This window comes from Contarinia nasturtii, unplaced genomic scaffold (genome assembly GCF_009176525.2).
Source record: "Contarinia nasturtii isolate CC-2019 unplaced genomic scaffold, AAFC_CNas_1.1 Cnas_scaffold_783, whole genome shotgun sequence".
Classification (NCBI taxonomy): Eukaryota; Metazoa; Arthropoda; class Insecta; order Diptera; family Cecidomyiidae; genus Contarinia; species Contarinia nasturtii.
In genome coordinates this window covers 1-13,275 of record NW_022198130.1, presented here as the reverse complement: position 1 = coordinate 13,275, position 13,275 = coordinate 1, and the positions used below count along the sequence as shown (strand labels likewise).

The 13,275-nt window shown below is 35.0% G+C and overlaps 2 protein-coding genes and 1 long non-coding RNA gene across 6 annotated transcripts; 2 read left to right on the top strand and 1 right to left on the bottom strand.

Annotated features, from left to right (window-relative positions):
- The first annotated feature begins 17 nt into the window (after window positions 1-17).
- Window positions 18-2,956, top strand: LOC116341817. Of its 2 annotated transcripts, none has more exons than XR_004201199.1 (2): window positions 18-2,312; window positions 2,373-2,956. XR_004201199.1 is itself a non-coding variant. In XM_031769116.1 (2 exons), exons 1-2 carry the CDS (start codon window positions 1,673-1,675, stop codon window positions 2,429-2,431), a joined length of 699 nt encoding a protein of 232 aa, XP_031624976.1. In that variant the 5' UTR covers window positions 1,403-1,672; the 3' UTR covers window positions 2,432-2,956. The 2 variants fall into 2 exon arrangements, 1 of the variants encoding a protein (XP_031624976.1); XM_031769116.1 differs by having other exon boundaries at window positions 1,403-2,312.
- LOC116341819 lies at window positions 2,329-3,205 on the bottom strand. The gene is made up of 2 exons (XR_004201200.1): window positions 2,643-3,205; window positions 2,329-2,445 (listed from the first exon to the last, which is right to left on the bottom strand). It is a non-coding gene; the product is annotated as an uncharacterized LOC116341819 (long non-coding RNA).
- Window positions 3,206-3,395: 190 nt separating this feature from the next.
- On the top strand, window positions 3,396-12,056 carry LOC116341818 (mucin-3A-like). 3 transcript variants are annotated; one of them, XM_031769117.1, is made up of 2 exons: window positions 3,396-3,770; window positions 10,685-12,056. In XM_031769117.1, the coding sequence occupies exon 2, from the start codon at window positions 10,916-10,918 to the stop codon at window positions 11,624-11,626; it is 711 nt and encodes a 236-aa protein (XP_031624977.1). In that variant the 5' UTR covers window positions 3,396-3,770; window positions 10,685-10,915; the 3' UTR covers window positions 11,627-12,056. The 3 variants fall into 3 exon arrangements, with proteins under 3 accessions (XP_031624977.1, XP_031624978.1, XP_031624979.1); XM_031769118.1 differs by lacking the exon at window positions 3,396-3,770 and adding an exon at window positions 6,651-6,761; XM_031769119.1 differs by lacking the exon at window positions 3,396-3,770 and adding an exon at window positions 10,593-10,612.
- Window positions 12,057-13,275: the final 1,219 nt, after the last annotated feature.

The window sequence follows — 13,275 nt, the reverse complement described above, 5'->3', positions numbered from 1 at the left end:
TTTTTTGTTGCATTTTTTTTCTAAATTTGTGTCTATTTTTTATTTTCGAATAATTTGATCAGTTTTTTGAGAATGAACAGAAAAAGACATGGATGACGACGAGCTCGATGATAATCAACCAGAAGAAAGCAAATACGTTGTAATAAAATGTGGACTTCAAACAATCCTGCGACAACAACATGAACGGATTGAAAGAGTTGGAGAAGTTGTGACCAAAATGCTATTCGAGCGCAGTGTTCAAATGACAGAAGTGGCAGCATTGGCATCACTTTCTATTCTTTTTATTTTGAATGAAGCACTTGATAATGACGATCGTGCATTTTTTTTGCAACCACATCCAAGCCTGTTCATTGCCGATTGTTTCAGAGCGGTATTAAACCAACACGTTAACAATATTAATAGTGAATATCGGATATTGCCCGAGTTTCGTTTCATGGTAGAAAGAAACAGTGAAGAACAGTTCCGATGGCCAGATGATGAAAAGTTGGGAAATGGTTTGAGATATTTTTATAAACAATATATCACAAACATTCAAACCAATACCAACACATGGTGTGAAAAACGACTTGAGAATTTTTTTCGAATGCGTTGTTGGTATCGCAATCGATTCAACAATGGCTCAAGATTTGATGGCATCGACATCAGAAATGCCAAAGAGTTTTCATATCGATTTAAGAATTTAACAAATGGTGATAATGGTAATAATGTGGATCCACAACGCGTTGAAAAATTCAATATTTTAATGAGAGATTTGACTGAAATTGGATGGTCGGGAACAGTGAGTATGAAATTTTTCGCAAAATATCGTTGGTTTGAATCACTGTGGTTGTTCGGTCAAATGCAACGGCAAATAGAAGTGTATCACAGTCATGCCGAACAATGGAATACCATTCATGAAATGTTTCGTAACAATCCGAACTTTCAAGAGCCAACAATCAATCGACCACCAAAAATAAGCAGTTTTGCTCTTATACCATTATGCGACTACCATTTGAAAAACGTGCGATTGGACATTACGGACTTGTATAATAAAATTGTAAACGAACTTGATTTGGTGCCTTCTTTTCTCAATACGCGGACCAACCGGATGAATAAGAGAAAAGTAAAGTACTACACCCAAACTGATCGATCAGGTCTATGGAATATGTTGTTCGATGTCGGTAAAATAAATAAATTGGGCAAATCGAAACCATTCAATCATCAGATTTTGACCGATAGTGTTTCAATATCCATAATGTACAAGAAACCACAGCGACAACAACGACCACAGCAAACAACCCAAGCGAATCGGGGGCCGGAAAAACTCATTGGCAAGAAATACATCATTGGAATCGATCCGAATGAAAAATCGTGGTTAACTGTAGTACGTCGCAACATTCAAAAAACACCTGATGAGCCGGCTGTTGAGGTAAGATATTTTGAAATGTAATTTGAAATGGTTTTGAATAGAAACTCATAGTTTTTTGTATCATTTTGCATTTTGAAGGAAAACATTATAATACCAAACCAGCGTTTTCATTGGGAAACTCAGCAGAAAAAACGCGACAAAGAAGCGAAAAAGTTGGCTGGATGGTTTGATATCGAAGAGAAGGAACATCTCAAAACATACCCATATCGTCCACCATCACCACGTAATTCAACACGGAAATCATACATTGAATATCGCATTAAAATGTTACGAAAAGGAATGGCAGCTTATGCGACGCGTGAATATGCACGACTGGATTTAGACCATCACATTCGCTCGACCAGAGTAAATGATCAAATCGCCGTGCGTGTGACAAACAACAAACCGTCGTTGGTTCAATTTGGTGCTTGGGCGATGAAACCCGATCGACCGTTTGGAATAAAAAAGCGTAAAAGATGTCCGGGATCGCGTAAGTTTCGTGTGAGCATTAAGAAACTTGGACATTCAGAAGTTGAAATGCAAGATGAATGGGGAACATCACAAACATGCGCGAATTGTCAGGAACGTTTTCCAAGGCACACAAAAGATGATCGATTTAAAGTGTGCTACGATTGTAGAGCGAAAAAGATTGATGGCCTGCCAGATTCAGTCGCTGGACTGCCAGATATCATTGTGTCAACGGTCAACAGACGTGTTTTGAGAAGAAAACGTGCAATTATTAAGCGACAAATTATCGATGGCAATCGTGAGGCTGTGAACGAAAAACTTCGGACTGGGCGTTTAATGTCAAAGGTTAAAGTTACCTACAAAAATTGTCCATTAAATGTTGATGATGATGATGTTGTTCCACAAACAGTTACTTGGCACCGAGATATTGTTGCAGCAACATGCATTATGCTCAAAGGTATGAATCAATTGCAAACAGAATATTCATTATTTAATGTATTTGCTTTAAATTACATAGGACTTTGCCGGATCTTTGATGTACCATTGCCAGTTTCATTGTTAAGACCGCCGGACTAAAACAACAATGTCAACTAACAAACATCATCAATTAATCATACATTCAAAAAATTACATAAAATAAAATATTTTAACTATTATAGTTAGCGTAGCTAGACATGAACAGACTATATAAAGTCTTGTGGTCTAGTTGTACAATAGTACAACATTGTACGGAGGGGGAGTGCCCGTAGGTGAGTAAAGTTTTTAATTTAAAAAAAGTATTTTATACCCAGTTCAACTGATACTAATGGTTGTCTTTCCCTTTTTCCATGTTTTCACACCTGAATGTTCCACCATGCCAAACCTATGGAAATGACTGAAACTACACACGAATCTAACCCCGAAAACGACCGTCAATATGTGCTTCATAATGGATGCATTTGCCCTATCAATATTTTTTATTTAGAACCTTTTTTATATTTGGTTGGAAATCAGCTTTTTCTCTATTTTATCAAAACACGTAAAAAAAACTATTTGTTAATTGTTCCCAAAGTTCAAATGTCTGTTTGGAAATCCATATTTTTCACTCTATAAAAATAAATTTGTGGCACATTCTTTAGCATACAATTTTCAATTAAATTTGGTATTTTTATTGAATGAAATTGTAATATAATTTCCTTTTTGCAATTAATTCAAAACTTTACAAAAAAAGACAGTTAAATACAGCTCGGTAGAAAACTTCAAAAGTGAGTGGGCTCACATAGCAAGTGGATTTTATTCAGAAAATATAATACGAAAACATTGTGAGTTTATGACGTCATTTCTTCAAACAATTTACTACGCATACGTATACAAATATCAAAATAGCCAACACGTGAATGAGTTTCGTTGAGTTTTGACAGTTAGTATCTATTGTATTATTGCATGAATTCTGGTGTATCAACAAACACATGTGTGCAGTGTGCACACATTCATCCAATTATATCTATGTAGTCTGCATTGTGTATAGTTACATTGTAAAGTGGTGCAAGTTCGTGTCATATCATATCAATTTTAGCGAAATAAAAGTGAAATTTCAACAGTTGCCTATCGTTGTTTAACCGAACATCGCACGAACACACTAATTTTCTTATTTTATATCTGAACTGAAGTCGTTTGAATTGTTGAAAATCAGTTATTTTGGTACCGTCCAAATGATACAAGAAAAATAAAACAACAGTGATCTAAGTTTTTCACTTGATCAGGACCAAACCGTGAAAAGATATATTTCTTTCTTTTGACATAGAATCAAGTGTGGTTAAGTGAATGACTTTGATTAAAGAAAATTAAAGAGAGAAAAAAAAGTTGACAATCAAATTAAAAGAAATTTACAGATTTAGAATGAACTCAATATGGATAATAACAATTTAAACAGCAGGTAATATTATCAAGGAAATCAGTTCAATGAAAGAATTCTGACGAAAAATAAATGCGCACAAAATTGACTTTATTTAAGAGCAAAAAAGAAGTGTGATTACTTAAATTGAAATGAATAGGACAAGAGAGAGAGAGAGAGAGAGAGAGAGAGCGACTGTGTATTTGTGTACAGAAAATCTACTTAAATTAACCTTGAGCATTTGAATCAACAATAATATGCTGAGTAAATGCTTGAGCACACATTTTGTTTATAGATTAAATTATTTGGTGATTCATTCGAGTGTGTCATTTGTGCGTGGATGCGATAGATGTACGAGCGAAAGAGACTTTTTTTATATATTTTATTTAGTTAAAATACTTATTTTTTCCTATGTGGAATGTAAACGTAAATACAACTGCTCGTTGTGGTGAATGCTAGGGTGAATGTAATAGCGTGATTATTGTTTGAACGATACATATGATTAAGATCGAAATAATTTTCTCATCATGACTACGTTAAATAAAAAATGCTTGCAAACAAAGAGTTGATTATATTGTCACAGCGAATATCGTCTCATTAAATTCAAACGAGTGGTTGATTTAATATTGAATTCTCTTCCGATACGTTAATTCAATTAATAGATACTAATTGAAAATTGAATGTACATTTGTCTGTTTGAAACATGCAATTCCAATCGTTCCATTGGGTGTTTGTGGGTTGAAACGTTTTAATTTTTCTTTCCTCAATTCCATAAACAGCAAACCTGACATATCTACGGCGCGCATTCAATATTGTCTCGATTCAATGACATCCATAGATTCTGACGTCCTGAGTTTTAGGGGGGGGGGCCTAATTTCAAAAAATTTCTTAAAATCTGGGCGGGTAATTTCAAAATTTTTCAAAAAATCTAATCTCTGAAAAATAACAGGGAAATAGCACTTTGGCTAAAGTGTTTATATTCAAATTGAATAATTCAATGCATAAAAGTTGATATGTAACATTCGATTCGATTTGAAAGTTGCTGATTTGACAATTAATCAAGCAAAAATATGATCAAAAATCAAGGGGGTAATTGGTAATTTTTTAAAAATCAATGGGGGTAATTTTTGAGCCGCTTTTCAGGGGGGGGGGGGGTAATATGGGCCCTATGGACCCACGTCAGAATCTATGATGACATCCGGCAAATTCCATTTACTCTTTCCTATTTTTTTTGCTTTGTCGTTTTCTTTTTATGGTTTTGTATGTATTTTTTGTTGTTGTTTTTTTCGTTATTTTATCGATTTTGTTATGTGTTTGTTTGTATTCTATGGCTATGAATGTCAAAGAAATAATGGCATATTTGTCGTTGATATCTAAAGTTATATTCTAAGATCCGCTAAATTGGCGATTCTATCATGTACAATTAAAAATTAGGTGACCAACGGCGTCATAAAACTCTGCACAATTTTTGGTAAATTTTTAAATGAAGAAAATTATTAACGTTAAAATTATCGGGGGCAAGGGTTTTGATTGTGAAACCATTTTAGCACGAATATACGACGCAATACATAACAACAACACTTCTATAAAAATTTCAAGCTCATACAACTGGCAAAAAATGATGATCGAAAAAAAAGAGTTTTTGCTTCGTTTTTTTTTGTAGTGATTTTCCTTCAAATGTGGCTAAAAATAACATTTAAAACACGAGCGAACGGGCGACAACAAATCCTTCTGTCCGTATGTATAAAATATAAACATGTTCGTCAGTATATTCAACTCTACGTGGGAATTTATTGTGTCACACATAAATTTTGTATCATTTTTTTATATTTGCCTGAAGAAACTGAAAAATCCTTTCGTACTCACCATAAAAGGGATGAATATTAATAGTGAGCATGAAACAGCAGACAAATATTTAGTCAATGAATTATTCGAGGCTTTCCATGGTTCATTCAAATTCGGGCATTTTGGATGTTTCAATAAATGTTTATCAGACTATTAAAAAGTAATTTGTAAAAGCTTTAAAAAATCTCACATTTCCGCATTAATTTTAAATGCTTAACTCTTTTGCGATCTATGTCAAGAGCTTTACAAACGAAAAGTGTATGATTTGTTACAATAAGAGTCTGTTTATTATGATAAACAACGTTATACTGAGTACCATGACATCATTATCACTGTAATAGAATTCTTAGTACCCAATCAAATGTAACAATTGTCTCTGACCAATGGAATCGATGGAAAAACAACCTTTATTTGCATTTAATAAGTGAAGTAACAATGAAAATACCGAAAAAATACTCAAGTACATGAACTCTACTCGAAAATAATTATTATCTTTTTATTGAAAAACAACAAAAATTACACTATTAATAGTGTAATATTTGTTGTTTTTCAATAAAAAGATAATAATTATTCTAAATTACACGTTAAACTCCAAATAAAAACATTCACGAAAATAATTGTATGAATTATGTATGCAAGGAATTTAAAGCACAGCATAACACCAAAAACAAAACCAATAACCATGCCGCTCAACAATTTCTTTCTCGAACAAATCACTAGTGATAATCACTTATCATCGCCGTCATAGTTGTAGTCGTCATTCAAAAATGTACTTATGTGCCGAGTATTGGTATTCAGTGTTATTGCTGTTTGTACTATTTGAGCATACATCACAGTACACCACATACCGTAAAATAGAAACAGTACTTGAGAGAAACAATGTGATGGAAAGAGACCCAATCGTATCGTGTATTTATGTGCGAATGTGCGGTCGTGTGCACGCTTCGATGAATGAATGAGTCTATGTGTAGGTATATATGTTATGACTGTGTTGGTGGAGCGAGAGCGAGTGATATCGAACGATATCCATCCTCTGAAGGAAAAATAGAAATGAAATATGGAGGCCTAGGTATTAGAGAGATGTTACGGTTTCGTGTGTGCTGTACTGTGTGTTGTGTCAGCTCTTCATTTTCATTTTCGATTTGTGGAAACAAAAGATCCGCACGAAATTTTTTGCTTTTTATATTTGTAAGTATGAAATTTTGATTTAAAATTGAGTGACAAATTGTTTGTGCATCAAATATTTGAATGACAAATCGATTGAGTGGTTGAAATTCCGAAAATTGTGCGACCTAATTTTTTTCCCTCTGCTCGAACATTTTTTGAATCGTTTTGTATGGTGAATTTTATTTTTTTGTGCTCTTGATTAATTGAACATTGTTCGCGGATATGACTTGAATAACCTAAAATTATAAATCATCTGCGCTTGTGAAATTTCGTCGAAACGAAAAAAAGTGCTTACTTTCCTACAAATGTCGAAATTGTCAAAAACGAATTTGTGCATTTTTCATTTGAGTCGCAATGCGCGTGTGTATTTGTAAATTCCACGGTACCAACAATACACACATCATGGTCACATATTTTGTAAATCTCTATGAGCACACAGGCGCATTCACCGATTGTGAGAGACGGCAACAAAAATACGGAAAACTCGTAAAAAACTAATTCTAAATGCATGAAAACGAATGAAAATAAAAAAAGCCATACAATACAACACGGACATGTAAAACGAATTTAATCCGGTGCAAAAATTTCACCGTTTTATGTCTAGCCATGTATAACTGATTGTATTTAGATAATAAAGCAATACGATTTGTGTGCGGGTGTGTTTGTTTGATCAATATGAATAGGCAAAACACAATTTTGCTCGGTACTGCGATTATATATTATGAAAGCATCTCGAGTCTGTGTAATTATGCTTTGGTGCCATAGCGCGAGTAAAAAGAAATTTGAGAACGGTCAAGTATGAGCGAGCACGGTCGGAATCAAATATCACACAATGGCGCATTGTTATGAGCAATACAGTGTCTGTATTTGCGACTACAATAAACGCACACATGGTGACCTTGATTTTCTTCCTTGGCTCGGCACAGCTCAATTACTACATTTTATTTACCTGAATACGCGCTCTTATAGACCATTGAATATGCTACTCTCATGGACATCATTCTACTTCTCTCATTTTTCTTGTTTTTTCTTCCTTTCTTCGTGCATCATACATCGTTGTGACTTTCCAAAGACTTGTTGTCTTTTTCAATCTTCATTATGTTTCGTCTTTCTTTTATGTACACACATGTAGTTTGAAAGAGAGAACTCTAAAAATGATTGCGCGAGACTTCTTGATGTGATTCAAAATTCATGATGTGATCGAATGAGTTTATATTAATTGATACGATAGAGTGAGTACATTTTCAATTTGTCGATGGTGTTTATGTGAATTATTTACAGTTTCTAGCACACATTTGTTAATTAGATTTAGATTTATCAAATTGCATAAGCGACTGGTGAATGAGAAAAAGAAAAAAAAAGTGTTCCTTCGAGACTTATAGCTGTCTCGAATCACCTTATTGTTAGTTTCGTAGAAGATAAGGTTATACGATATTTGTGATAAAAAAAGAAAAATTTAGAAGATATGGAGTTGTTTGAATGAATTATTATCATAAGTCAATTATATTTGAATTTTGCAAGTGAAGTTAATTCGTGCTTTATACCTTGCTTAACAAGGAACAATTTGTAATGCAAATTCACCCATTACGAGGCACAAATTCACGGTCAAATTTGGACCCGGATTTGTGTATAGTTTCAGTAATTTTTACGGTTGCCATAGCATAACATTCAGGTGTAAATACATGGAAAAGAGGAACGAGGCTCCTTCCCTCCGTACTACCGTTGTACTGTTCTTATGAATGCACAACAAGGCCACAAGATTTGTGTAACACAAATGGTGTCAAGCCTATCTACGCCAACTAATCGTTATAATATTTGTTTTATCTAATAATTTATGGATTCAATGCTGCTGCTTGTCAGTTGACATTGTTTGGTGGTCTTCTCAACGAATCAGGCACTAGTACGCCAAACATCCGACATAGTCCTGTGTAATTTGAAGCAAAAACATTAAAAAATGAATAGATTTTATTTTCAATTAATTCTTAACTTTGAGCATAATGCATTTTGCAGCAACAATATCGCGGTGCCAAACAGCTGTCTGTGGAGCAGCAACATCACCCTGAACATTTAATGGCCAATTTTTGTAGGTAACTTTAACCTTTGACATTAAACGCCCATTCCGAAGTATTTCCTCTACATCCTGATAATTGCCATTGCGAATTCGACGCTTAATTTCCTTCCGTCCCTTTTGCAAAGCACGTTTGCTAACCTTTGCCACAATTATATCTGGCAGACTAGCGACTGAGTCCGGTAGTCCAGCAATCGGTTTCACTTTGCAACCGTAGCACACTTTGAATCGATGAGGTTTTGTGTTCACTGGAAATCGTTCATGGCAATTCGCGCATGTTTGTGATGATCCCCATTTATCTTCCATTTTCACCACTGAATGGTCAAGTTTCTTGACGCTCACCAAATGCGATACTTAATGTACCATTGCCACGTTGAATTACGCGGTGATGTTGGACCGAATGGGTATGTCTTCAGATGATTCTTTTCTTCGATATCAAACCATCCAGCCAAGTTTTTCGCCTCTTTTTCTCTTCGTTTCTGCCGAGTTTCCCAGTAGAATCGCGTGTTTGGTATTGTGATGTTTTCCTTCAAAATTCAAAATCATAAAAACAATTAGTTTCGATTCGAACACATTTCAAGTTAGATTTCAAAATATCTCACCTCAACGGCCGGTTCATCAGGTGTTTTCCGGATGTTGCGACGCGTTATAGCCAACCACGCTTTTTCATTTGGATCGATACCAATAACGTATTTCTTGCCCACAAGATTGTTCGCCTGTAAATGCACATTTTCGTTGCACGTTCGCTCTGGTTTGGTGTACAGTACCGATACGGAAACACCATTGGTCACGATTTGATGATGGAATTGTTTGGATCGTTTGCCCAATTGGTTGATTTTATCGACGTCGAACAACAAATTCCATAGTCCATCTCGATCATGATCTCTGTAGTATTTTTCGGGGTATTTATTTAGCCGGTTGGTCTCAGTATTGAGGAATCTGGGCACCACTTTTAGCTTGCTTGTCAATTTGTTATGCAAATCTCTCATATCCAATCGCACGCTCTTTAAATGATAATCGCATAACGGTACAAGAGCAAAACTGTTTATTTTCCGTGGGCGATTGCTTGTTGGCTGTTGAAAGTTTGGATTGTTACCGATTGTTACGGAATATTTCATGAAACTCTGTGTTCTAAATCAAATGATGAAATTTATTTCCAATGTGACATCAAATATTTTCCCGATCGAAATGTTGTTGGAATATTCACAGTAAATTTTATCAACACTATGTTATTTCGAAATTAAAACAAAAATGAACACAAAACCAACTGTGAATATATCCATTCCATATCGAACACACAAAATCATTGTTAAAATGACAAGCCACGCTACAAAAACTCACATATAATTCTCAAGAAATCCTATTGAAAACAAAACAAAGTTTTATTGTAAACAAAATCGGTTGGTGCGATAGTTGTTTATACTAACAATACTGTTAATACTGAAAATTCAAAATACCAATTCCACAACTAAAGAAAAATAAATGCAATAAATGACGTATAAAAGAGTTCTTCTGCAGAGTTTTAAATTAAATTACACAAATCTCTTTCCGAATAAATTGTTTATATTTTTATTTGAGCGTAAATGAACAAATGAATTGTTAGATTTTCAATTTAAAACTTAATGTGTTGGGTTGTGTTCACATTATGTCTTCAAACGAAATATTATTGGAAGTGAAAGAAACAAGTGTATGTTGAATGATGAACATTGGAATTCTTGGAAACTATGCATATAATCTCTACTCCATTTCACACGAAAATGACCACCAGAATCGGCCAACACGTTACATTTTTCAACGTTAGAATGTACTAAAAACATTACAAATTTGTTTGCTGAGTTGCCTATTAAAAATGTGTTTTCTCTTTCTTTTTAAATAGATCCACCAACGGTAATATTAACAATTATCAATATAAATAACAAGTATACGACAAGTCGCTGAAATTGTGTAACATTGATAAGAGTGCTAAACTAGAATCATTGTTGAGTGAATCGTGAAACGAAAATAAGTGAATTAACTCGGAGAGAAAGAAAAAGACGAACAGTGTAAGTTTAAAACAGCCAGGGATTTAAAACAGCCTCCCAACAACTATCTAACGACAAAGAATAATATGCCTGCAATTTCGACACGTTTCCCAACGACGACGACAACGAGAAATACTTATTTACCTTCGAGCACAGTTGATTCGTATCGAAAATCGACTTATTCGAGCAGCATTAGTGGTTCGGGCGCTCTCGTCGACATACCGTCATCGTTTCGTCGATCGAGCTTCATTGGATCCTATCGAAGTGTTAACGGAGATGATACATCAACAACATCCAGATCTGGAGTAAGTACACGATACACGTCCACCACCATACCATCAACAATCAGTACATCGTTCACACGTAAAAGCATTGATCGAAAACCACCAATTGGAACTCGCATTCGATCCGAAAGTCGTTTCCGTGATCTATCATTGGACAATGGCTATACCAAATCATCAACCATAAAAAACACTCTCGATTCATCACAATCACTGACCAGTTCGAAACGTTTGTCCACCACCACATCATTAGCACGATCAATAGCAACGTCTGGTGCCGATCTATACGATAAATACAGTGTTGCCAATTATAAACCAAGTTGTGAATTGTCACGTTCTAGATCGCAGTCAGCACTAATTGACTCACTTAATGCAAATCACCATTCAAGCACAAGACGATCCTCTTCAAAGGATCGCACCACAAGCGGTTCGCTTTTAGCTGGCAGTGTTAGCGATAAGGACTATCTATGGAAGCGATCAACATCGCCGATTAGCGCAAGTGTAAAGGTAAATTAAGATTAAGTGTGTCGGTTTTATGCACAGTGTTTTATGATGTCAAATTCCGTTTTTTGTCTGCTTGAGTATTTGACATCTTTCCCTTCCCCGCGAAATGATAATCACGTTTCTTTGTGACATTACCATATTCAATCATATCAACATTGCTATGCAGAGTTCGTACATTTTGAATTCAACATATACATAATATAAAATATATGTTGTGTGAACAAATGTTCAATCGAAAACTCTTATAAATTGAGCCATATTACATTTGCCAGATTGAATGAGCTAAAATAAAAACTTAGCTTGATATAAGCCTATATAATTAATTTCTAAAAGTGGAACACAACGTTTTTTAAAAACGGTACACAACGTTTTTGTACAATTGCATTTAAAAAATAATCATAGCGGACGGCAGTACGCGCGAGTGACGAAACCACATTAGTGTGTTGAAAAGTCGAGCTCGCTATATATACACGTAATATACGAAATCCAGACCTAGAAGGCCGTTGGCCCCGGTTGATGTATGGTTGAAAAGCCCTTGGGCTATAGATCAAGAAAAAATATAAAAGTTTGAAAATCGGTCCACCTGTCTTCAAAATATGGTCCTTTCAAGAAAAGGGTCAAAATTCAGTTTCATGACCATAGATGGCACTAAAAGAGGTCATGTACCCCTGAAACATCGATATTCTTATTCTAGAGCTCAATACCTTTCCAACGATACCTCGAACGTCGAAATCGGTTAATCCGTTCGAAAAATTTATTATTTTAAAAATTTCATATGAATTTCTATGAAAAATCAAAATGTCTGTGTGTCCGCGATTTTGCGTAGTTGTTTCTGATATTTTTGAATTTTTCTGGGATTAAAGTACACTTATACTTTTTTGTTCCGGCACTTTTCGATATGGCCGCCATGTTGGCCCTGGCCGGCCTCCAAAAGTCACTTTTTGACTTTTTTCCCCACGGACACCGAGGCACATCGACTTGACACACCCCGGACATATGCATATCGTTTTAAAGGTCTTAAAGCCAGCTATCGAATGGTGTCATTTGCGGTCCAAAAATTTCAAGTTGGAGTGGCCAAATTGGCCAAAAACCAAAAACTTACCGTTTGGCCGGACACATAATGGTCATTAGCTCGAAAACTAGCCTTTCTTGGTCACTTGAAAATTTCACCGATTTTTAGGCCCAAGTCTAAGCTATAATATGCCGCATAGCTCATATCCCAGAAAATTCTTGTTTTCAAGATATGACCTTTGGTAGTGCAAATATGGCCAAAAATGACAAAAAAGGTTACTTTTAACATTTGAAGTATTTTATGGGCCAAAATGTACTCCAATGACTCTGTAAATATGCTCTCTAAACAAAATATCGACCGTTTTGGATGGCTATTTCACCAAAAATCGTCCAAATGTACCAAAATTCGAATTTTCACAAAAATGTCTAGATGTATGAAATATGACATTTTAACAACAAATAACTACATGTTTGATAGCCTCATCGCATAAGATCGATAAAATACAGAATCTTGTGTCCCCTTTCACCAGGCCAGAAGGGAGAGGTGTATGCGGTTAGTCACAAATGAATTTAAAAGAAATCTACAAAAATGTTAGTATAAATCAGTGATGGTTTTTTCCTATCTGAATAGCGCTAGCTATTCGCAGCGT